Source organism: Phoxinus phoxinus, assembly GCF_949152265.1.
Source record: "Phoxinus phoxinus genome assembly, chromosome: 24".
Taxonomy (NCBI): Eukaryota; Metazoa; Chordata; class Actinopteri; order Cypriniformes; family Leuciscidae; genus Phoxinus; species Phoxinus phoxinus.
The window spans coordinates 6,460,361-6,485,182 of record NC_136899.1 but is presented as its reverse complement, the minus strand read 5'-3'; the positions used below and the strand labels follow the sequence as shown (position 1 = coordinate 6,485,182).

At 37.8% G+C, this 24,822-nt stretch overlaps 1 protein-coding gene across 1 annotated transcript; it reads left to right on the top strand.

Moving 5' to 3' along the window:
- Nucleotides 1-1,091: 1,091 nt before the first annotated feature.
- LOC306992683 (uncharacterized protein) lies at nt 1,092-20,794 on the top strand (the record flags this gene model as incomplete). Its single annotated transcript, XM_079601809.1, has 6 exons — nt 1,092-1,127; nt 1,312-1,483; nt 4,765-4,836; nt 16,549-16,814; nt 18,692-18,800; nt 19,017-20,794. The coding sequence occupies 6 exons, from the start codon at nt 1,092-1,094 to the stop codon at nt 19,073-19,075; spliced, it is 714 nt and encodes a 237-aa protein (XP_079457935.1). The 3' UTR covers nt 19,076-20,794.
- Nucleotides 20,795-24,822: the final 4,028 nt, after the last annotated feature.

The window sequence follows — 24,822 nt, the reverse complement described above, 5'->3', positions numbered from 1 at the left end:
GCACAATATGTCCCTTATTAGTTAGTGGATGATTTTTTTATTATTGGTTTATATTGGCTATTTAATTGTGCATGCTGATTGCCTCTGTTTTTACATTGCATCATATTTTGGTCACTAGTTTGTCTTTAAAACATGAATAATGTAATAACACTGTTAAACTTGAACAAATTTACTTAACATTATAATGTTGTGGTGCCTATTCACTTGTAGCATTTCAAACGATTGATCTTTATATTGGTTTTATTTGAATTTATTTATACAAAATAATATAGAATTTTAATATCTGTCATTGATCCATTATTGGCCATATTGTGAAAAAAAAAAACTTTGGTTGATTGGTAATGTTATAGTTATAACTCCTTTACTGTTACCTCAACATCACTTGTTGCATTCAAAATGTTAGATTTTTGTGTTTTTTAAATATTTATTAAACAAAATATATATTTTTAATATCAACCATTTATCGGTCATATCTCATAACATGAAAATAATTATTGGAATTTTAGCATGATATATCTCAGAACCATATCAGTTAGTATTAGAGGATTTTTTTCTCGTTACCACTTCATATTTTACTGTATATTTAATTGTGCATGCACATTTCCCCTATTTTTACCTTTATAGTTTGTTGTCATCTAACGCTCACTTAATGTTAAATGTAAATGTCATAGTTAAATGTAATCTTTTGCAAATCTCAAAATTAATATTTTCATGCTGTACATTATAATGTTGCGGTGCCTAAATTCACTTTTTATTTTTTTTATAGCATAGATTTATTATATAGATTTTTAATAGCATCCATTTATCGGTTAACCTTTGAAAATAATTGTTTATAATGTTGTAATTGTATAATAATGAACATTGAAAATAATGTTTATATCTGTGCATCCCTACTGCAAATAATGCTAAAATCTGATTGGTTGATAGGAATGTTCTTCCAGCCCCTAAACCTACAGCTAAAGTCTGATTGGTTTAAAGAAACATTTTTATAGGACCAACAAAGTAGATTGATGCATCCAACTTGGTTAAATCATTAAAAAGTGTGGCGGTGTAGCCTTCACAGAGTCCCAGGCTGAATGCTTTGACTGAATATGATGGACAGGAGTAATATTCAGAGATCCACAGCGGTGAGATAACTAAGCCATGTCGCTCCTTCAAGCTCTCGCGCTGTAAAAAAGCTTTTTAATGAACGCAATGAACACATAACCTCTGGGAGAACACAAACACAGACACGCCTTCTGGGAAAGTGAAAGCGTTTGGCTGTAGAAGCACCTAAGCCCTACGGTGTGCTTGTGTTTTTGGTGTGTTCAGTTTGGTGGAGAGGTGGGGGCCTGTATGAAGCCACCTGGATCGCCACATTATCAAACTGTGAGAGAGGCCGTATTAGACCCCTGCAGCGCAAACATCATCCTCAATCCATCGGCGAGGGTTTTAATTGTAATGGAAATTAGATTTGGAGCGGCGGAGTGCTCGCTGGCAGCTGGTACGATGCCATTGTACGATTGTCAGATCTCCTGACAAGTTAATGCACGGTCTCCTCAAAGGCAGCGCTGCTTCCAGCTGCACAACAGTGTCTTTGGAACCGCACGGCTATGCACACTATCAATAACTGCTGCTTTTGACCCGACCTGCAATAAACCTCTCTCTCTTAATTGACAGCATATCGTATAGTCTCACATCTAGAGCTCCTGAAGCCGCAGGTACTGCTTTCATTACATTACTGTATTGTAAAATCACAGCTGGAGATGTGTGTGTGTCCAGAGTGACAAGCAAAACTGTTGGTTAACTTCGGTTTGTAGTCAGCTGGGTACTAGTAAATGATTATATGTAATCTGGATTACGTAATTAGATACCAAAAATGATATAAAATCTGATTGGTTGAGAGGACAGTTATAGTTATGACTCCTTTACTGTAATCTGGATTACGTAATCAGATTCCAAAAATATATACTTGTAATTAGATTATATTATGCTTTAAAATACTTTAATCAGACTATAGTTACATTTTTATTGATTACATGATAACTTAACATGCACAAATAATGTAACGTTAGGGGAATGTTAGAATGTAATGTTAGGGGAATTTTAGGATGTAAGGTTAGGGGAACATTAGAGGATAACATTAGGGGATTGTTAGAATGTGACGTTAAGGGGACATTTGGATGCAACTTTAAAGGAATTTTAGAATGTAACGTTAGGGGAATTTTACGATGTGACGTTAGGGGAACATTAGAGGACAACGTTAGAGGAATTTTAAACACACACTCACACACACACATATATATATATATGTAATTTATTGGCAAATTTGAATTATCAGCATCATTACTCCAGTCTTCAGTGTCACATGATCCATCAGAAATCATTCCAATATGCTGATTTGCTGCTCCATTTCTTATTATCATAAATGTATCACTTGCTGCTTAATATTTTTGTGGCAAATTCAACGGCATTTATTTGTAATGGAGATCTTTTGCATCATTATAAATGTCTTAACTAACTTTCGACCAATTTAACGTGCCCTTCTTTCTGACCCCACATTTGAAAGCTATATCAAACATATCGGTTTTATAGCGAATTGCAGTTCTTTAATGCCCGATTTCACTTAATGCGTAACTATAAAATTCTACATTACAGTTTAGGATATTTGTAAATGATTTTGTCAGCCAATATATTATGAGCCCTAATAATGAATAGCTATATAATCGATGCATTCCTACGCTGCAGTCAAATTGCACACTCAACAAAACCAATGCAAACAGTGCAGATAATGAAATGATCAGGTTGGCAGCTTCACCTAAAAGTCTCTGGCCAGCAACCGGCACGTCTGTAAGATGTGATTGTTTCAATGAGTATGTGCTGACTGTGGGGTTGGACCTGCATAGCTGCATTAATCTTTAAATAGTCCTGAATGAATTAAGCTTGTTTAATATCTGGCAAGGAGCACCCCCCAGCCCCCCCCCCCCCCCCCCCCCCAGCCCATTGGATGAAACCTGAGGAGATGAGACAATGCCGTGGATTAACGTTGACCTTTGTAGTTCTGACATTCACCAATTTTACTTAATTAACGGCAAGCAGCCTGCCCCTGACCTTTTGTCATGCGAGCTGTCATTGGAAACCTTTCTGTTGACTTGAATAGGAATGCTATTTGTTAAAATAATCAGCGGCGGACTGGCCTATACGTAACTCGCCGGGCTGGGCCAGCACAATGGGCCGTGACGATCTTAGAGAGCCTCATTCACACGGCACCACAGGGACCCACGGTGCTTAAAGATATCACCTTCCCTCATTACCCGTTATTCTCGACTGTGGGGAGGGATGAAACACACATTTACCTATGGATTCACATCTGTGATGTCCTGAGAGTCATCAGAGGTGTCGGGTCTCTCTGGGAAGGTGATGATGATCATGGAATTTCTAGGATTCCTGTCCTCACCTCACATGGTTTCACCTCTGTGATGAAGGAGGATAATGAAAATAGATTCAGAACATGTTGGCATGTGTTTCAAATACAGTTTGGGAAATTGGAAATCTACCTCAAAAGCTTTTCATTCAGGTCAGATTCTTGCTTCAAATGAAGATTCACAATATATTCATTATGGTTTTTGCTAAAATGTTGTAACATTGCGAGGATCTAGATGATTTAATGCATGTTTTTGGTGAGTTTCTTGTAATTAAATTTTTTTTTTCATTTGACTCATGAATATGAGTTTTGAGCTATTTTAATAGCCTCTCTGATTTAGACTTCACTGGAAAAATGGTGGCAAATATTTTATTCTTTCCAAAGGAATTCATTCAAATTGTTTATTTCAATGAACTGATTAAAGAAATTCGATTTGATTGTTCATGGATTCAAATCTTTTGAATCAAGTCAAAAGAATAATTAATTTGCATCTTCCCTCAGAAATGCAAGGCATTTGTAATGTACTAAAAAGTAAAAATATGTAGATACATATTGCTGTGTATTACTGTGTTTTGCTAGAAGTGTGGAAATAATAAAATATTTTAAATATATAATTATAATAAATCATATTATTAAAATTAATTAAAAAAATATAGGCATTATTTCCAGTGAATTAATTATATTAAAACATTTATTTGTAGTTCTTTAAATATTTTTTACGTTTAGCATTTTATTTCACATTTTTTGCAATTTCATAAGAAATAAACAAATGTTTAATGCACTTGTTCATCAATCACAACACTTTTATTTTAATTAATTTTGAATTTACTCCACTGCTTCTACTTTACATGAACTATCTTTAATGAATGAATCCAGAAGGGGCGTCTCATGCATGAGCCCCTCCTTTACACACAGCAAGCCAGATCTTTTTACCCTCGCTAATCTGTTTACCACTTTCAAGGATCAGATGGACATGTGAACTCATGAATTGGCTATATTGTGCAGCTCAACTCACAGTTGGCCATTGCGTTTTTAAGAACCCCGATACTGCGTGGTTTGTACGAATGACAGTCAGACCTTGATGGAAGCGATCAGGAGTTTTATGTGAGATGCCTAAAGTTTTTTTTCCTCCAGGTGCCAGAACAAAAATATGAGAAACAAAATCACGATTCACGTTTGTGACAGGTGCGGTTTTACAGTTTTTCTGAGAGATGGACACTGTAGCGGGGTAATGAAAATAGATTCGGCTCACTCTGCCATGAGATTTCAAGACGTTAGCGTTGGAAACCGACAATCATAGCCATTGCGAGATGGAAAAGTCGTTTTCTTTTTGTTCTCTCATTTTTCTGGTTTTGTTTTAGCAGGAAAGGCCGAGCTTTACTGGGTAATGTACTGTGTAAGCAAGGGAAATGGCATTGTTGAGGAGAGCTCATGTAACAGTAATATCCTGTCTAAATTGAATTTGGAGTTCAATCAGAGCCATTAGGCCCCACACTGAGAAAGATAGAGACAGATAGTGCCATGCACTCCTTAAATGAGTAATGCTTCCCCTGAACTGAAGCATCAAATTTGCCCTAATATTATTAATGCATAAGCAATGGGGGGAGGGCGACGTTGGGTGGGACACAGAACTGTGGACATGTGGAATTACAGCAGACATATGTTTTTATAAGCCATTGATGACTCTAGAGTGGATGTACTGTAATGATCCACTCAGCTCAAGCACAATGAACAACTCAAATGTTCATTGAGTAAATCATTTATGAGAGACGTTTTGTCTGACTAGGAGCAAGCCTACAATAAATCGGTGTCTTTGAAAGAATGGATATTTTAAATATGGTAAGTAATCAATTGTATCACAATAGCCTCATGTAAACATGTATAATAGTCAGTTACTCAGTCAGTGTAACAAATGACTTGATTTTTACGTCTCTGGCAAGATCAGATGTGAACATAAAAGTTTTCTTAAAGGAACAGTACAGCCAAAAATGAAAATTCACTCATCATTTACTCTTGATTCGGTTCGGTCACAATGGACTTCTATTATAGCTTTGGTCCATATAATGGACGAACGTTAATTTTCCACAGAAGTAAGAAACTCGTACAGGTTTGGATCAACAAATAATGATGGAATTTTTGTTTTTGGGTAGATTATCCCTTTTAAACAAAAATCGATAGACTAAACGTGTAAATAGACGTAAACTATCTTTTTGTTTTGTATGCGTTCTAAATAGGTCTAAAAACCGTGACCTGCTTTCTCAAAAAGCACAGCGGGGGAAACTGGGAAATGATTAGTGTGCTTTTCACGCTTATTAGGAAAGGTATTGAATCTGTACATGCGTATTGAGGCAATGCGTGCGCTGTTCTAAGCAATACACATTTTGAGACACAGCTGGTCCTCAATTTGTTATTCGTTACCTTTATTTTTTTTCTGCACTACTTTATTTCACTTAGGTCATTATTGTGCAGTTTGCTACTAAAAAACCAGCTGTCCATTTAAAGCAAAGCATGCACAGAAAAACACTTATTTTCCCCATGCAGTGTTTGCGTTAATGTAAACGCGTCTGTTTCTTTCGGGAATGACTCCATAGTGCTGCGAACAAATCGAGCGGTCCCCTCCTCTCCTTAGAAATGGTAACTAGAGTGTGCTAAACTGGGTGTTTCATCCCATTGGCTCATTATCGCGCTGGGTTCATTGCCAATAATAAAGATTTCTTGGGCTGCGAGACTTCTGAATTCAGAGGAAATTACATTGAGCAACAGGGAGTGCATGGCTCTAAATGTTTAATTACGGCGGATAAAAACAAGGGGATCAATCACTGACAGCAACGAGGGCCCTGCGAGGCATCTGCCATTGGGTTGTGTTGGGTCCACAGGAATGAAGCAGGAGATATACGGCGTCAAAGACGAGACAGGTTGAGATGAACGGATATTCTCCTACAACACTCAGAGGGATGAGAATTCAGAAGTGAGATTATCCTTAATGTTTCAGTTGTTTTTTTCTAGACAGCAATGGGAGGGGGGGAAATACTCTACACTGTAAAATTGATGTGGTTCAGATAACATAATATTTTGAGTTTCTGTTGATTAAACCAATCTCCTTCATTGTATTAACTCATTAACTTAAAATTAAGGCAATCAGGCTACTTACTTTAAGTTAAACCAACAGTATTTTTTAAAGTGTACACTGTAAAAAAAAAAAGTTGCTGGCTTAAATTTTTTAAGTACAATAAGCTTGGATAATTTCAATTTCCATAACATTAAACTAAACTAACTTATAAAAAAGGAACTTATTTTGTCATAATATTGTCATAACTTATTGATCATATACTTTTTTACAGTGTAATAATCTTTTCTGCAATTGAGCTTTTTTAAATATCCACAATGAGATTAAGTTGAGAGCAAATAGATTCGATTAATTTGCTAATACTGCTGTTTATATTGCGACCCTGAGAAAAAGAACCTAATAATTCCACAACTTTCTTTTTAGACTTTCATAAGAGATCTCAACAATATGCTCAAAATTGCCAACCTAGGAAGAATCCATTGATGGGTATATTTAATATGAGATCTCAGATCCCCCGAACATCTCAATTGTTGCTCTTAAACAACAAGATTAAATTGAAAGAAATTCTATTGACTGTCAGATTTTAATTCAGATAATTTTTTCCAGTTATAACAATTAAATTGAAAAAAAAAAAAAAAAAGTAGAAAAAGTGTAATCATTTTACATGTTTCTTTTTTAGACTTTCAGAAGAAACGTCTTAAAATGCGCTCACAATTTTCAACCCATATCAAAGAAATATATTGTTAGATATCTTTATATTATCTCAGACCTCATAAAATGAGATCTCATAATATGATCTCTTAATATCTCAAACAATGAGATTAAATGGAGCAAACGGAGACTTTTAGTCTCCTACTTTCCAGATTTTTCTGGGAGTTTTAGTAGACATCACAACAATGTCACAAACTATGCTCATATTTTACTAGAGACAGAAATTAGTTATCAGATTTCAAAATGAATATGAAATATTCTCTCATCAAACATGAGTTATGTCCTCGTTATTTTTTTAGAATACTCCCATTTGCTTAACTTACTTTAGGAGGAACATCTGAAAAATACAGCTGATAGTCAGTAGGTCTTTGATCAATAAAATGTAATAAAAAGTTTGTTTCCTGTACAATCACAAACATACTCTGAAGATGACTTCAGAGTAAACTTAATTGCTGCTCATTTCTAGGCCAGATCCTTCATGAAAGGAGAAAAGCAACAGAGATACACCCGGCATATGGAGACGATGGAACACTCTCGACTCCAAGACAGCAGAGGAAGATGGAGAGAAGCTGAAAGAGAGCAGGTCTGGGCAGGCAGCGATGGCGATGCGTCAGTGGTGCTCCAGTAAGGGAGGGTGATGTGTGTGTTAGTCTCCTGGGTGCCATGTTTCTGTCACCCCCTGTCTGAGTGAGTCACGACTGGATTCTGGTAAGGACCGTCACCGCACTTCCTCACAGCTTCCATTAAGAACTCACTCACATCTCGCCCCAAAAACCAACTCAATTCACCTCAAAATCCAATATCAGGATGATAGAATCTCCCTGACTGAAGACAAAACAAAAGGAAGTGCATTTCAAAAAGGCAACACTATTTTACATTGGTGTCATAAACTCAATAATAGAACATTTCTTCTGGGAGGCCTTGAATTTACAGTTGCAGGAAACCTAAGGATAAATTATGTAAACACATGTGCCTGGACCTTCTTTTTTCTTGTCTTATTTCCCTTTTTTAACCATAATAATCACTTTTTGCCTTTTATAAGTTTTAATCATTCATTTTAGAAGTACAAATATTCCACATAATGTTCCATAATTGGTATAACTACTATTTGTTTATCTTATAAGTAAAGCTTTGAGCAAGCCTATATATATATATATATATATATATATATATATGTATATATGTATACACACACATACACATAAGAACTGTTTCAATTGTATTTACTTAAACTATTTACATGTGATGTCATGTGCATGCGTATTAAGCATACATATATATTAAACATTTTTAGATGGAAGATTGCACATCAACCACAGAACAACGGACTTTCCAAAAGTATTTTTGTCAAATTTGCTGACTACATTTATTGGCCCATTAGATGTTTATAGGTCCTTGATTTTGTGCAAAATTTGACTGTGAAGTGATTTATGCGAATCATCCTCAGTACTATTTCTGTTTATGAATTTGTGGTGCATTGTTGACATGTTTCCACCGTACAAACATTGCAACAGTGATCATGATCATGAGTTTGATGCCACTGTAGTGCTGAAAGCAGATGGCAGTATTCAAAAGAGCTGTGTGTGTGTGTGTGTGTGTGTGTGTGTGTGTGTGTGTGTGTGTGTGTGTGTGTGTGTGTGTGTGTGTGTGTGTGTGTGTGTGTGTGTGTGTGTGTGTGCGTGTGCGTGTGCGTGTGTGTGTGTGTGTGATTCCACTCACACTCAGCCCACTCCCTCAGTGTCATGTGCTGCAGAAACCGCCAGAACATTTTGAAAATGTGTCATCGATTTGGCAACGCGGCAACTTCAGTTCACTCTCCACAACTACGTAAATATCGGATCAGTCGGGGGTAAACATGAAATGAGTGCCAGATATAATGATACACCAGCAAACCAAGCAGAAAGAACGAGGCAAATTAAAAGAAAACAGAAAAATAAAGAGCGACGAGGATGTTGACATTTAATTAACTTCTTTTTGGGATGAATCAAAGCCAGTACATGCATTACATTGGCTTTTGTTTCTGGGACAGCTTCCTGCGGTAAACACATGCTAAAATGTAGGAAGGGGTTTTCAGTCAGAGCCTTTGAGGAGAAACTCAGGGCCTCGATTCTGTTCATCTTGTGAAAATGTCACAGCGCCGCTGTGGTTTCACACACTTAGATGGGTGACATGTCCAATGATATGATCCTGTAATGGAGCGAAGGCTGCATGGAAATGTCCCACTCATCTGCAAGCCTTTCCACATGAAAAAAGCAGAATGTGAAAATTCTGCTGTAATGTATGATGTTCTGTTAATGTAGTTTCAAAGGCACTCCGGCTCATAAGACATTTTGGAGATTTCTTTAAAGTTTATATAAACACAGATAAACAAAACTGTATTCATTCAAAAATACACTGACTACTGATGGCCACACATTGCCATACACGTGTCTCAAAAACACGATATACATTTTAGATACATAGACACTTCAATTTGGATTTAGATCTTAACATTTAAGATTTACTGAAGGAATAAGCCACTCAAAACCATTAACATTTTTTTTTTTACATTTTATAACATTGAAATATAAGTTAACTTGATTTGGAAACACAAATAAACTTCAATATTATATATTACCTTTCCAGAGCTGTCATGCCTGGCGTTTTCTCTTATAGTGCCACATAGAGGTCAATGGTTAATCCATAGACAGAAGACACAAATAAAAAGCAAGCGCTCTGGTTAAAACCTTCTGGACAAACAGGGGTTGGACAATGAAACTGAAACACTGGCCAATATAGTTTTGGAGGTTTCACACCTATATATGTGCAGCCTGGTGGCCAATCTGATTTACTGGAAAGGTTACGTCTCGCCTATCAACAACCCACACTTCCCAACATAAACGCTTTTGATAAATTATTTGTTATTAAACTGGCTATGTTCACAAACCACTATTATTTGAACAGAAGAGCAATTTGGCATGGCAGCCAGTTCAAATAATAAATAACCATTGCTTAAATCAAGCAAAGCATACGTTTTCTTCAAATTCTGAATGCATTATACCGTATATCGCCTAGAAAGGGTGCAAAGAGCGCTCCCTTTATAATCGCTACTCAAAAGTTGTCACTCATCTCAATTCATTGCGATCTCACAAAGTCTGCTAATCAATTATGCTGACTGCACAATGGATCTCTTCATATCTACACTTTGTTCTAAGTTAATGTATAACTAATGATTTACGAGTGTGCAGAACTCGGCACTGGACAAAAACCCTGGGGTTTTGAGTGGTGAGGGGATTCTAACTTAAGCACGTTTGATTGGCCATTGCATTCAAGAACTCAACAGATTGGCCATTGCATTCAAGAACTCAACCGATTGGCCATTGCATTCAAGAACTCAACAGATTGGCCATTGCGTTCAAGAACTCAACATATTGGCCATTGCGTTCAAGAACTCAACAGATTGGTTATTGCGTTCAAGAAATCAACAGATTGGCCATTGCGTTCAAGAACTCAACAGATTGGCCATTGCATTCAAGAACTCAACAGATTGGCCATTGCATTCAAGAACTCAACCGATTGGCCATTGCATTCAAGAACTCAACAGATTGACCATTGCGTTCAAGAACTCAACATATTGGCCATTGCGTTCAAGAACTCAACAGATTGGTTATTGCGTTCAAGAAATCAACAGATTGGCCATTGCGTTTAGGAACTCAACCGATTGGCCATTGCCTTCAAAAACTCAACCGATTGGCGATTGCGTTCAAGAACTCAACATATTGGCCATTGCGTTCAAGAACTCAACAGACTGGCCATTGCGTTCAAGAACTCAACAGATATATTTGTAATTGGCTACATTGCTCAACGCTTTAAAACACATAGTAAATAGAAACACTTGATGCTCTCAAGATCGCAATCACCTAATCTCTTTCACCGATATGCTATTATTACGGGGGAAAACTAATCCTAGACAAGCAGTTATAGACAGATTTTCCCTCTATCAGAAGTCAGTGGTTTGAATGAAAAAATGTAACTCTATTCTCAAGTCCTTGGCCAGCCTTACACACATTCCACCTATGAGGGTAATGTCGGTATACCACCACGTAGGACGAACCACTTCTAACAGGAGTAACTGTCAATGCAAGAGGAGTCTGTCTGAAAGGGATATCCAGGTACTAACCCGGATTGTATCCAAAAACCACAGCTGCCCAACTCACTGCAGAATAAAATTCACAACTCGACTCTCCTGTTTCCAACAAAACTGTTGGTCGGGAGCTCCAAAGCCAAACATTTGGTCACTCGTGCCAATGCCAAATGTTGGTTTTACTGGTGCCACAGTCCAAATCTTGAGCTGTGGACAATCTGAAGCATGTATTGATCCCTGATGAGTCCATCTTCAATGTCTTTCCCACATCCGGGAGAGTTGCGGCGTGGAGAAGCCCCAAAAAGGCAGAACATCCAGACTGTTGCTGCCCAGAGTTAAACACGAGTGGATCTATGATGGTTTGGGCTTCAATATCATGGCATTCCCTACTGTGCTTGATGGGGACATCACTGCCAAGGACTTCCGAAGCATTGTGGAGGACCATGTGCACCTAATGGTCCAAACATTGTACCCTGAAGGGAGTGCTGTGTATCCGCATGATAATGCTCCAATAAGACTTGTGACAGACTGGTTTAATAAACATGAAAGTGAAGTTGAACATCTCCCATGGCCAGTACATTCACCAGATCTAAATATTTTTTAGCCACTTTGGGGTATTGTGGAGGAGCAAGTCACGTTTTCCTCCACATAGAGATCTGGTAACTGTTCTGGAAGAGGAATGGCTCGAAATCCTTCTAGCCACTGTGAAGGACTTGTATCTGTCATTCCCAAGACGAATTGATGCTGTATTAGCCCGCAAAAGGAGGCCCTACATCATACTAATAAATTATCGTGGTCTAAAACCAGGTGTTTCAGTTTCATTGTCCAACCCCTGTAAATAACCAGTGACAAGCAATAATTTTGCTTTGTCAGCACTGACAGACCGAGACCATGATGAGATTGCTGGAGTCCCTTGACATCGAGCTGTTCACAATTGATATGTGACAACAACAGAGAGAGAGGGATGTTTCAAAGCATTTTATGCTCTGCTGTAAGTCATGCTTTGTGTAATTCTAAGAGCAAGAAAACCCATGTTTCAATCAAATGTTGAGTTATTGACTTTAAAGGGATAGTTCACCCAAAAATGGAACACCATCATGGAGTTCCAAATCAGTGTTACTTTATGTTGTGAATCACAAAAGGTGAAGTTTAGCAGAATGGTCACGCTGTCCTTTACATACAATAAAGTGAGTGGTGGCCACAATCAAGCTCTAAAAAACTGCACCATAAAAGTTATCTTATAACTAGATGACTTGGAACATTGTAAAAAAGCCATATGGATACTGTCAATGTAGATTTTTAGGTCATTTTTTTGGAACTTGACAGCCTCTGGTCACGATTCACTTGTAAACATCCGGCTGAAAATCTTCTTTTCTGTTCCATGAGAAAAAGCATTGAAAGAGCTTGAAATGACAAGAGGGCAAAAATAAACAATGAAAGACTTTTTATTTTGTGTGAACTATCCCTTTAAATGTTCTCTAACACGCTCTGAAACAGTGAAACCCACTAGAGTGGCAGATTTTCCAAACAACCTTTGCTGGTTTTTAATAACCAGAAAATAATTTGCATGAGAGAGCATCCAATTTACATACCTAGTTGCCTGTGTGTGTGTGTGTGTGTGTGTGTGTGTGTGTGTGTGTGTGTGTGTGTGTGTGTGTGTGTGTGTGTGTGTGTGTGTGTGTGTGTGTGTGTGTGTGTGTGTGTGTGTGTGTGAGGGAGAGAGAGTGTTTAAAAACAGATTTTGTTGGAGGAGCTTAGATTGTAGACTTCATTTTCTCTCTCTCAAGTTTCAGTTTTCACTGGGTTTTATTGGAATGACAAATAATAGTGCTACAAAAACCGCAGCAGGTTAGACGCTCTCTGTCTTTCACATCTTATCTCATATTTTATGTTACATCCTCTATATAATTGTAACTGGCATGTGAATTGAGTCACATGATCTTGCAGTGGTAATATTAGACAGGTTTATCGCACACCCTCTCATCATCATAATGCTCACATGTACGCTTTCTGCCTTGCTGTGTACCTGCCAGGAAATATAGGTATAGACACTGTGTGTGTGTGTGTGTGTGTGTGTGTGTGTGTGTGTGTGTGTGTGTGTGTGTGTGTGTGTGTGTGTGTGTGTGTGTGTGTCTGTGTGTGTGTGTGTGTCTGTGTGTCTGTGTGTTTGATTGAAAGATCATCTTCCTAGGGATGGCAGTAGTTTAAAAATTAAAATATACAACAATTTGGTCTTGAAAGATTGGTGAGAAATATTGAGATCTCACTTACTGCAAGTATAAACTTTGTTTCTCCTTAAAATTCCTAATGAATGATTTAATGAGAAATGTTTGAATTCATACCGAGATCTACTGATTAGACTTTGCCGTCTTGGCAAATCCGAGCACAGTTTGAGATCTCTTCGGAAACTCCAAGTGTCAACTTTTAAGTAGGCCTATTAAAAGTTCATATTGAAACTATTAAGACTGCACACTTGGTATATCTGATCAAAGTTTGAGACAATTCCAGAGAAGAAGCATGTGTGATTCTAGGGTCTTTGTCTTAGGAGAAAGATCTACAAATCTCTCTATTAAACCTCAAAGCTAGAAACATGAGACAAATAGCTTTTTTTTTCTTTTCTTTTTTCCTATGGATCACCAATGTGGCAACACCAAAGAAAAAAAGCACAAATCGAATATCAAAAGTCATTGCAACCTCATAAAACGTTTCAAATAGTGTCAAAAGATACCCCCCCAAATGCACACAGGTAGGCCTACGTATAAACATACGGCGAATTATTCGAACACATCCCTGTGTTGTTGGTATCAGTGTGAGAATGAAAGCACGGTGTTTTAGCTGTCAAACGTTGCTGTTTTTTTTCTTCTTGTTTATTGTTGCATGGTCTGTCAGCCGTGGCCTGCGGTACTTCTTTCTTTAATAATACATCTCAGAGTGAGTAATGCCATTTGGATACAGGGAGCTCCGCGCCTGGCCTTTGCTCCCTGCACCTCTCCTCTCTCTATCCCTGGAGTATGTTTCAACCCACGTACGTTTGAAGGAATTCTATTTGCTGGATGCCCGCGTGCTCGTGTGCGCGAGAGCGTGCACTCGCGTATGTGTGTTTATAAGCTTGTTGAATTGAAATACAGCCAGGCGAGGTGGGGAGGGGTGTTGTTTATTGCAAGGATAGGTGAATATCTCTCTCTTCAGCTCGCACGAGCCACCAGGCAAATAAACTCGGCACATCAAATTTAAATAAATCATTTTTTTCACCCGTACATTCCGGGCGAGGATATTTACAGCAGCGAAACGGCTGCTAATGAACTAATGTGTCCACCACGCTGGGCGACTCTGGGGGGAAAAAATAGTACGCTAATAGCCGGTCATTACATACGTGTTCTAAAACAATCCACTGGGAACGTCCGATCACTCTGTCTTTACCTTCCGTTTATTAGTTTATGGCCTGAAACGGGGGGGTGAGTTGATCATAACCATGCAGAGTGCCAGGGCCCAGAGCGGCTCTTTATTGTAGATGTCAATTAATGTATCTCGTTCTCTTCTGAAAGTCGATTTCAATTACTTCAGCGTGGGCAAACAAAGGGTGTTAGCAGACATGGCCTCTTCCTTCCCTCTCATAACACTCTCACCTTAATTGCTACTTTGTGAACGAGGGGAAGCTAAAAAGTAAGAGAACAACGGATGGATTTTTGTCATCTGCTGTACGTCTTTGTGCCGAGCTCATGTGGCCTTGAAGGGGTGAAAACCGAATCAGCCGGGCTTTTGTAAGGAGTTCTCACCTCTCTTTGAGCGAGAGCGCCTCTCCTCCCCCTCTCATCCCTCCATTTCTCCCTCATCACTGATTTGCTTTGTTTCATGCCTAATGTTGTTTAGACGACTATAGGTTGATAAAGAATTATTTGTTATTCCTGCAATAATTGCGATGTGTGTCGTCGCAATATGGTCCAGCTGTCTGGGCCTTCCTGTTTGGAGCGTGACGAAATGGTCAACAGGGGGCAGTAGACCGCTTTCAATAGCGTGAAATTCAACATGTCTGATTCCTTTGTCTGCTGGTCTGTTAAAAGCCAGTTACCAGAGCTGCTTTCTTTTGCCATTTACCTTGAATATTGAATATCATATTGATATTATTGAAGCGATTTTTATCAAAGGGGACGAGGTGGAGGTGGAAATGATGGCGATTGGTTGCAGGTCCTCAATATATATGTGCATGTATATGTGTATGTGTATATATATATATATATATTATATTATATTATGTATATATTATGTGTGTGTGTGTGTGTGTACAGTTGCCTTTTTCAATAGAGTTGAATGGAATCAGATGAATCCTGTTTCATTCAATACAACCTTAATATTAATTTAAAAAAATGGATTATTCATTATATTATTAATCAAAAATTTGTAGGACATCTTCAAAAATCGTATTTTTAAGGAATAATAATAGGTATATTTATAAGGAATGTTCACATAGAGATCTGTTTATGATCAAAATCATGTCGTATGGATTGATTATTCCAATCTATCCATTGGGAATAATCTCAGATATGAAGAAAGCATCTTTCAAACAATTTTAGGCCTTTTTAATTGGAAATGTCATGCTCAAAATGTGCATTAAACCCCTCAAAAAAATCCAAATGTTCCTTTCCTAATGCCAATTTCTAGACTTTAAGATGGATACTGACTGTTTTCCACTCTGACAGAAGCACAAATCTAGCCTAATAAACGTCTGTATGTATTCGCAATTAAATAAACAATATATTATTTCTTTTCTCTGTGCCTACAGTGCCGTGTCAGTCACCATATGCCGGAAGAGAGGAGCAGGGAGTCGTATCACGATGGTAGTTTTTTGGTGTTGTGAGAGGGGGGGAGTCAGAGCCGAGGGCTCACGGTGCATGTAGCACATCAGATCTCCCTCAATTAATCCAACATTAGGTGCCTGGGATCCACGAGTCAGTGCTTTTGGAAAGCATGTGTGGCTCAAATCTAATTATTCTCTCCCTTCCTTTGAGCCGGAGAGGGTGGAGAGATGTATAGAGAGAGAGAGAGCGAGAGAGAGAGAGAGTGGCCATCCACGTAGCTATAGGTTTTGTTATGCTGTGATTTCTCTCTCTCCCTCGCTCGCCCGCTCACTCCGAACCCCCTTCTTCCCCCACCTCCTCCTCTCTCTCACTCATTCTCCATCTCTCTCTCATACACACACGCGCCAAACACACTCTCTCTCCTCCTCTGCCTCTCTCTCTCTCCCAGTCTGTCTCTCCCTCCCTCAGCTTCACTCGCTCTTGTGCTGTAAGTTCATTTGCTGTGTCAAGCAACAACTGGCTCGGGAGTGGGCAGTGGGTTTTGATCCTTTTGTCAAGCGTCCCCTCTGTGAACGTGTACCGCGTCCACCTGCACACCACAGGACTGCCCGCCTGGCTCGCTCCAACATCGGCGTACCGTCCTGGGTTTATCACCATCAGGCATCCCACCTCGCTGAGGCGGGCGGCACGACGAGATGCTCAAGGTTTGACGGGGTAAGTCGCATCCACATGTGGACTCCATCGCTTCTTCTTCTTTTTTTTCCAAACATATTGATTGTTTTATGTCAGTGTGATTGGGTGACGTTTTTCTTTTCTTATTATTTAACGTTTTTGTCATTTTTGCCGGTGTGGTCTACACCTTCTGATGCTTGTCAAGTGTCTTGTGAAATTACCATATTCATGGGCTCCATTCAATTAAATTGCAATCAGTGAAGGGTCCAGCTCGAAGTGTTTTTTCTTTTTTTTTTAGTGCAGGGTGGAATAGCGCAGATCGCTTGTTTAGAAAGGGAGGAGTGGAGAGAGGTAGAGAATACAGATTTGGTCATATTTTTTGCTGCTAAACTTAAAAATATCTATACATTTTTTTTTTATAATAAAGACTGAATGAGCTCTTGCATGAAGAGATTAGAATTAAAAACTGTAGGACTAATATATATATATATAATTCAAGGGAGGAAAATAAGAGATGCTCCCAGAGGAACTTTGGCAAAGACAAACAAACCAAAAAAAAAGCACAAAATCTATGCATGGAGACCATTGATTAACTCCTGGAGTTCTGAGGGGGTTTGGACGGGGGTCGAGTCCCTGGTTGCTCTGAGTGTGTGTGTGTGTAGCTTCAGAAATGGACAGAGAAAGCGAGAGCCCTGGGGCTATAGCACTGGGGGAGTGTGCCCTGCGTCAGGGTGGCTGTGTGTGTGTGTGTGTGTGTGTGTGTGTGTGAGGTGCGTCTCATGGTTTTGCAGACTGGGGGTCTGGAGAGCGAGCGAGCGAGCAGCCGGCTGCTACACTGCCGGTGTGTGTCCGTACGGTGGCTTTTGTTGCGTTTGTGCTCGAGTCCAGCTTTTCCCTCTCCATCTGCCTCCGTTAGCTTCTCCTCCAGTTTCTTGAGCTGCCTTCTCTCTGTGTCGTGTGGATTTCAGCACGAGAGCTGATTGTGTGTTTCTCGTTTTGTGAATGATCGCTGTAAAATAGACAAGTATTTTTGGGTAGGTATGCAGACTATAATTAAGTAGGTTATTGTTTTAAATGGTGTCATTTTTTTAATTAATATTTTTTTGCAGGAAATAGAGGAAAATATGATATATATAATATAACGAATTTGTATAAATATACACTTTTTTTTAAAATCAGTGTTAATTTGTTTTTAAATTATGAGTAATTTTGAGAAGACTGTGTTTTATTGATCAAAATATTATTCTGGAAATGAAGGAAAGAAATAATTATATAAAATATTGGAAACTCATGTTATTGCAAGTGAATAAAAAAAATTACCTTAAAATGGCCTGTTTGTTTAAAAAAAAAAAGATGATCCTAATAGAATGTTAAAAAGTGAAAATGTTATTATTTGAAACAAAATAGCCATATTTCACAGTATGTTTGTCAGCTGAAATAACATCCTTTATATCTTAAAATTAGTATGACACCAATAAAAAGCTAAAATAGCTAAATGCACTTCATTCAATGTTAATGCATTTTAAAGATAATCTAATTCAGACCTGTTTTGTCATAAAATGCACAATTGTATATGTAACATGATGCATTTATACAAGTTGGGCGATTTTTTTCTTCTTCTTCAAAAGAAGCCTTCTCTCATAGACTAATCACACAGTTTAGCCCCCACCTCCTTTTTTCCCTCCCCCCGTCATCCTCAAGTGGGGTGTAGAGGGGGGCCGCCATGCTTCATTTGAGTCCGTGTCTCCATATAGAAATCTCCTCACGGTGCTAATGGACTGTTTGGCTAATTCCCCCCCCCCGTTTCTATATCATTTAGACAGATGAGATGTGCAGCGTGTGGTGAAGTGGACCATAGTAGGATGTATATCCGGAGCGTCCTGCTCTAGTATCCTAACCCCGGTGGTCTGTGTTTTTAGGTGAACCCGCTACATTGGACTATCGTCATCATCAGAATCCCCGCCGTGGCAATGGGAGTCAAGACATGGACGCTTCCCGGAGGACCTCCGCTGGGTCCTTGCATCCCAGGTGAGTTTATGCTGTTGGGGGGGTGGGGGGGGTGGATTACCCATAACCCCCTTCCACCACCTCCCATCCCCCGCTCCTTCATTAAATGCACCTTTCCCCCGAGTGGCCCTGTGAGAGCACAGATTGCTGGGAGGAAATAGCACAAAAAAACACTTACCACATATTTCCTCTGAGGCGTTTACTGAACAAAAATGCACTGTTAATTTCTGTTTGCAGACGAGCCGTTGAGGGGCCCTTGCCTTGCGCTACAAAGCGTCTTCAATCAATTGTTTTGAAAAGGCCGCGTTTTCCGAACGGCCGCGGACGATGCCGGCGGTTCTGTTGTTTCTCTCTGTAAAAGACTCTCTTCGGTGACGGGTATTCTTGGGTGGATAATACGGCTCTCGTTGTTATTGCTTAAGAATACGCGTAGTCGAGGAGAGTCATACCGGCGGCGCCTGCAATGGACTAGAGAGAGCGTTGCATCCAGAAGGCCCACCTGCCTGCACACACACACACACACACACACATGCGTTTGCTAACGCCGAGGTTCACGCCCACATCCATTTATTGAGTCAGCGAAGCTGCATTTCCTGTTGTGTGTGATGCTTGTGCTGTTGATTTATCCGCCTGCTCCTACTAAACATCTTTTCAGCCACCGGAAAAGGAAAAACTGGGTTTTTTGTTGTTGTTGTTGTGATTTGAGTTCTACGGCGTCTTCACCGAAAGGGAAAGCTGTATACTGTAACGTGCCGGGCGGGGTTGTAGCATTGCAAATGTGTTCGGTTTGTGCCATATATTCTTTTCTCAGGACTGCACACACTCCACCTTTTTAATGCAAATTGATTTTGAAATGACATTTATCGTGCAGGGTTTCCATATGGAGGGCTGGAGAGAGAGAGAAAAAAATGGAAATGAAATGTCCACGATGCCACTGACAGCTAAATTTATGCGGATTGTAAAGGAACACACTGCAGATAAACAGTTACCACGGCTTTAGATTGACTGCGGCGTGGCTTGCCATGTAGGCACGCGTATATCATGAATATGTATCAGGCGAGCGTATGATGCTGCATTCGAACGGCCATGAAATCCATTTAGGGAACCTAATAGGATCTACTCGACTTATGAAAGCTTACGATCCGATCTGATAAATATACATGAGATTGCTTTATAAGAAAGTATTCTTTTGCTTTTTATACTTATATCTATTTTGCATAAAAACAAATAGATTGCATCTGAACCGGCTGTTGATGTATTGACGTGGACGATTTGTAAATCTGCAAACATTTTAATTTGTTCTCCATTATCATTCAGCACATTTAAGTGATGTATTAGCATTTCAGATAGACTAAAGGCAACAATCAGCCCGCTCTATCCTTGATCACTCTGTAATTATCGTTCTTTCGGCTATGTGTTTAAATGAATAGAGAGAAAAGAGGTGCGGAGGAGGGATATTGTAACGGTTTACCACTAGGGGACCACACAACTGATTAGTTCAGATCAGTCTGTTTCTTAACTATTTTCGAAATCATTCTTAAGGTGTTTGGGGTGCATAAAAATATATGTTTAGATCGAACAGGTTTTTGGCAGCTTAAAAAGAATGTGTTTTTATTTTTAGCATGTACACTCAAAATGAATGGAATTTCATTTATTCCTTTATTCATTTATGCTAAACAGTGCCTTAGGAGTGGCAATTGTGAAAAAGGTCACATGCAACCCATTTGATTAACTCTGTTATATTAGAATATTTATCTGTATTTAAGATTTTTTACTCAAATATCCTACAGTCTCATAGTTCTGAGTATATTAACAGAATTTCTCTCTTATAGCATTTTATTTGACGCTGTTGAGTAAATATCTCGCTGTTTAACTTCCATCTGTCTAGAGTTTATGACGTGATGAAATTATTCAAGCCTCTGCAGCTCCTTAATTTGCTCTTTATTGAAATTATTTTTATATGCACATCATCTTTGTTCCTCCCCCTCATATTATAAATAAAGCTTGATTTAAGTAAACTTATGATGCATTTTGTATATTTTGTCCCTTATAGGTGAAGAATCAGTTTGAATGTAGGTCATGAACAAATATGCAAGCCAAAATATATATATATATATATGCATGAACACAACAAAGAAAATTGGGGTTAATACTAATACACAATATATTAGTTTTATTCTGTATACTGATGGTTTTAGTATTCTTCAAAAAGCATTTGTCATAATGTTGAAATTGATTTATACATAATTGCCTTGGATTCTTTGGCTTGGTCTATTGGCACCATTTGACAGCTTTAAATTTATTTTACACACAATGTAGCTCCAAACAACAACAAAACAGACAGTGTGTTTCCGTTTATCATCATATTCCTTAGAAAACGACTAATTTGCTTTTTGTGACAGGAAAATGTCCAACTCTCTACATTATTAAACTGTAGAATCGGCTGAATTCACTTAGTTGCAAAAAGCCTTAAATTACAGACCAAATTCATCTCTACACGCTTTAATGAATTTCAGAGGATATGAGATATTGACAAGAAGTGGAGCATGTTAGTCAGTATTATAATTTTTTGGCCCTTTCTAGATTTTGTCTACTTTGTCCATTCAAATCGAACCCAAATTATGTAAGCTTTGCAAACATTTAAGGTATGAATTATTAATTTATTCACATGACTATGATGGAGTATTATTAAATAGTGTTTTTTTCCCTTTCTTTTTGCAATTGATAATTCTTTGACTAACGGATAGTCACTCAACTAATTAGTTTACCCTTCCTGGTTGTGTTGGTTGGTATTTACACCCAGCACAAAGGCCTGACCAACATGGATATTTCTCTTTTATAGGCTCAGCATTTTTAAGTGAGCTCTTTTATGGGATGTTCCTCATTTTCTTGTGCATGATGTCATGATGCTCTATCATCCCCTGACTTCCTTCAGGACTATAATGCTCTTCTCCACAAATCAGATCAGTGGCATTAATCAATTGAAAATGTGCTGCATTAGCATATCTTGCACTCGGTAGAGGAAATGGAAGTTACCAACAGTCAAAACTTTGGACACACTTAAGTGGTTTTAAAAACCTTTTGTTTGAAAGGTTTATGCTTAAATGCTTGAAATTAGTTTATAGCAGCCGAAAGTGGTGACCGGAGGGGATATTTCTTTTCAATGACCATACAAGTTCAATTAAACCATCAAAGTATGAGGGAAATATTTTATGTTTCAAATATTTTAGATATGAGGGAAGAACAAAACTTTAAAGTTGGACAAGGTATTTATCTGACAATATTTGGCAAAAAAAAAAAAAAAAGCCAAACTAGCTAAAGGTTTTTTTTACTATGCAAAAAAAAAAAAAAAAAAGAGAAAGCCTACAACATAATCAGTTATTAATATTCCGTTGGTTCTCTTGTTTGTGCATGTGTTCATAATATCTTTGTATGACAGCCTGGTCCAAAATTATTTCCGCACAATTTGGCACGTTATAAAAATGTAACAATTTACTTCAAGCACAACTATGCAATATGCAAAATCATGAACACATTGTTCAAAAAGTTGAAGGGTGTTTTCCTTGTAAAACCATTATTTTTTAATGAACTAATAATGGATAAAGTGGGCCATATAGTGAAGGAAAAGCAGCCAAAAATGAACCAATGAACTTCAATATAGTTTGAAAAGCGTCCCAGGATTGTGAAGTTGGTTGAGCAAATGATTTTTCTCAACATATTTTTATCTCAGTATTTTGATTACTGTGCCTCGAAAATATGGAAAATAATCAAACGAAAAGAGCAGGTGTGTCCAAACTTTTGACCGGTGGTGTTCCTAAAATCTCAAAACATTGCAACTTTCAACCATGCCACATCAAAATCCTCACACATTTCAAACGGTCAACTTTAGCTCTAAACCTCATAATCTCAGGCCTGTTGAGACTCACAGCATGTCCATTTCTTATGGAGGCCTGATACAAGCCACTAAGCCTTGTTACTTTAATTACAGTCCTGCTTTGTATTCTTCCATAGGTGTGAGATCGGTTATCACGTGTATCGTTTCAGAGTTTAATTTCAGGCGGGAGGTGAAGCCCGCTAAGCTAGTGAAGTCGAACCTGCAGATATCTTTAATAAGGTTACACTATGGATGGGCTTTAGGTTGGTTTAAATAGCCGCCTATGAAATGTACCCACATCAGTGGCTCGCTGATAGAGGCTTAGCAATCTATTTAAAAACCAATTTATTTCCACAGTATTGGAGCTGGTGCAGATTGAACGCCAGAGTGAGATCCTCCACTTCCAAATTCTCAGTGGACACCTCTCATCCCATTCTGGTGCAATCGCTCTCTCTCTCTCTCTCTCTCTCTTCATCTCCTCGCCTTTATCGCTCTTCTCTTCACAAACTCTGGTGACTTATATTCCTCCAAGAGTGTTCAGTAAAAACCCTGTCGGCCTGAAAAATCCCCAACGATGTCAAGATCACAGACTATACGAGAAAACACAGTTAAGGGCTTTCACTGGCAGTAGGAAATTAAATATTAGACACAAAAGGTGTCCGTTTGTCTGTTTTTGAAGTGTATGCACTGCAAAAATAGTTTTCTTAATCAGTATTTTTGTATTGTTTTATAGTAAAATAAATATACTAAAATGTATTTGAAATACATTGATTTAATGCTTAGTATGCTACAAAAACATTTACATATTGTGACCAGTCAAGTAGCTCGGGTATATTTGTGGCAATACTGTACAACAATACATTGTATGGGTCAAAATGATTAGTTTTCTTTTATGCCAAAAATAATTAGGATATTACATTAAGATCATGTTCCATGAGGATATTTTGTAAATTTCCTACTGTAAATATATAAAACATTTCTTTTTGTGAGTGAATGCTGCACAATCGCCAATATAAATGTAGAACTTTAAAGGAGATTTTCTCAATGTTTCGATTATTCTGCAGCTGCACTCTCTAATTCCAGATTTTCAAATATTTGTATCTCAGCCAAATATTGTCCTATCCTAACAAACCATACATCAATGGAAATCTTATTTATTCAGCTTTCATGTGACGTATACATATCAATTTAAACAAAAATGACCCATGTGACTGGTTTTGTGGTCCAGGGTCACATTTGAGTACTTAATATAAATACCCTGCAATACTTTTGTTATGCTTAATTGATATACTTAAAGTCAGCTAAATTGGAACAGCTAATTTTGTACTTAATGCACTTCAGTTATCCGGAAATAGTGCTGAGGTGCAACTAAAGATATACTTTTGTGCTAAATTGAAACTATTGCAAGTTTAATTTAGGTACACTTTAACTATCTTGCATTTAAAGACAGAGATCACATTAAAACACATTTTAGGCTTAATATTAAGAAATGTGCATTGTGCAATAAAGTACTCCTCCAAATAAAGTTAAATTTTATTTACTGTATATCAGTAAGTCTCAAGAAATATTTGTCAGTAAATGTTAATGGATTATATAGCCAATACTTAGAATGAAATGCATGTATTTTAAATACATTTTGGTATAAGTTTTTTTTTCACTAGAAAACATCGTTAAAACCAGAAAGATTTACTTGAAGCAACATTGTGTATGATATTTACACTTTGACAAATAGTTTTCTTTTAAAATTGTTTTAAGGGTAATAACAAAATTAATTATTATCACAAGAAAATGTGGGTAAGCAATTTTTACCAAAAAATCCTAATATTCTATACAATTTTGACTCACAAGTAAATTTACTTCCTCCCAAAAGTTTGTGGTCGGTAAGATTTTTTTGAACATCTCTTAAAGTCTGCATTTATTTGATCAGAAATACAGTAAAATTAGTAATATTGTGCAATGTTATTAGAATTAATTTTTCCCAATTTTAAAGTGTAATATTTCAGTATCATTTCTCCAGTCTTCAGTGTCACATGATACTTCAGAAATATGCTAATATTCATTCTAATAGGCTGATTTAATGCTCAAAATTCTTATTATCAATACTGAAATCAGTTGTGCTACTTAATATTTTCAGTGAAAACCCAGATAACAAAAATGTCAGGATTCTTT